General features: G+C 40.4%; 1 protein-coding gene across 1 annotated transcript; it reads left to right on the forward strand.

Annotated features, from left to right (window-relative positions):
- The first annotated feature begins 239 nt into the window (after nt 1-239).
- Nucleotides 240-1,487, forward strand: LOC114195218 (transcription factor MYC2-like). Its single transcript, XM_028085612.2, has 2 exons — nt 240-1,033; nt 1,188-1,487. Exons 1-2 carry the CDS (start codon nt 366-368, stop codon nt 1,378-1,380), a joined length of 861 nt encoding a protein of 286 aa, XP_027941413.2. The 5' UTR covers nt 240-365; the 3' UTR covers nt 1,381-1,487.

Consider the following 1,487-nt stretch of genomic DNA (forward strand, 5'->3'; position numbering starts at 1 on the left):
TTAAGAAAACTCTTAAAAATGAAAAACTATAAATAGGAATACAAGGTAAGTTGGTAGAGACTTTTACTTTACAATTATTATCACATTAATTATATATTCCTAAATAAATTTGAATTGACTTAAGCATGAAGCCTAATTCACATTATGCCGTGATAAAAGATTAAGTAAATATTTTTTATCATTATGCCGTGATAAAAGACCAAGAAGTCATAAGTCATAGTCAACAATCATTATGCCGACCACTGTACTAATAAAATTTGATAAATGCTGCAAAATATAATGCATGTAAGAAGAAACGCGTGTTGAAAATAGTAAAATAAAAGTAGAAAATACAAACACGGTGTTCCGATCCTCCTATTTCCGTAATGGAGGCCTCTGGTCCGGCGACGCTGCAATCCACCGCCTCAAGCCGCACCGCGCCGCTGTTCCGATCCCAGTTTCCACCCAATCGGACTCCCTTCCAACCGCTGTTTGAGACTATACTTGAAGGTGGTAGAGAGACGTGGATATATGTAATTTACTGGGAATACTCCTCTGCAACTTCCCTTCTCGGTTGGGGTGACGGCTATTACAACGGCGACTACAATGGTAAAGCCTGCAAAGCGACGTCGTCCACAGAACAGGCCCAGCGCAAGAGCGTTATTCGGTTACTCAATTTATTAGTTTCAAGCCGCTCGGCCACTCCTGGTGATTACGACGAGGACGTCACTGATCTAAAGTGGTTCTTTTTGCTCTCCATGGCTCACACCTTTCTCCACGGCAGCGGCATGTCGGGCCAAGCTTTCTTCAATGGGGCCCTGGTATGGGTCACCGGGCCAGACAGGTTATCTGAATCCGCCTGCCAACGGGCCCGCCAGTTGCGGGAGTTTGGGCTTCAGACTATGGTTTGTATACCGTGCCCAAACGGTGTCGTTGAGCTGGCCTCCACTGAAGTGGTTCTACCCTACTCTGATCTCATGAGCAAAGTGCGAGATTTTATCGACTTCAATTACCCGGTCAGGGACCTAACCTCTCACCAAATCATACCACCACGGTAACTCCAAATATATTACTCATTCTAAAAGCTTCATTTAATCGCTAAAATTATTATTAAAACGTTTGCAGAAATAATTGTAATGAGATAGATTATTTTAATGATCTTTTTTTATTTTTTGCTTTTATATTTGATGTGCAACACATAATCACAGGGAAGATAAAAGATTGCATGAAAGAGAATATACTGAGATGCAAAATCATGAAGACGAGAACTTGTCTAAGAAATTTCGAGGAAAAGAAAAGATAAGTGATTCAAAATGCTCATTGTTCATGCTATCAGAAAGTTCGGATGGAGCCTCTCGTAGCACACGTTCACATTCTTACCACTATTCTGGCCCCTCCTAAATTTGTCTTGTATTTTTTTCATGAAAGTTTATAATTTCTGTACTTGTGGGAACTGAAATTATCAATGAGGAAGCATCAAATTAGCTTAATATTGTGGGAAATATGGA

The sequence above is a fragment of the Vigna unguiculata genome, chromosome 8, assembly GCF_037176805.1.
Source record: "Vigna unguiculata cultivar grain cowpea cultivar isolate G323 ecotype 2 chromosome 8, ASM3717680v1, whole genome shotgun sequence".
Classification (NCBI taxonomy): Eukaryota; Viridiplantae; Streptophyta; class Magnoliopsida; order Fabales; family Fabaceae; genus Vigna; species Vigna unguiculata.

Bases quoted from the DNA above. Each gene is read 5' to 3' on its own strand.
- LOC114195218 (XM_028085612.2), top strand. From the start codon at position 366: ATGGAGGCCTCTGGTCCGGCGACGCTGCAATCCACCGCCTCAAGCCGC. The intron at 1,034-1,187 runs GTAACTCCAAAT...ACATAATCACAG, and splicing joins CACCAAATCATACCACCACG to GGAAGATAAAAGATTGCATG.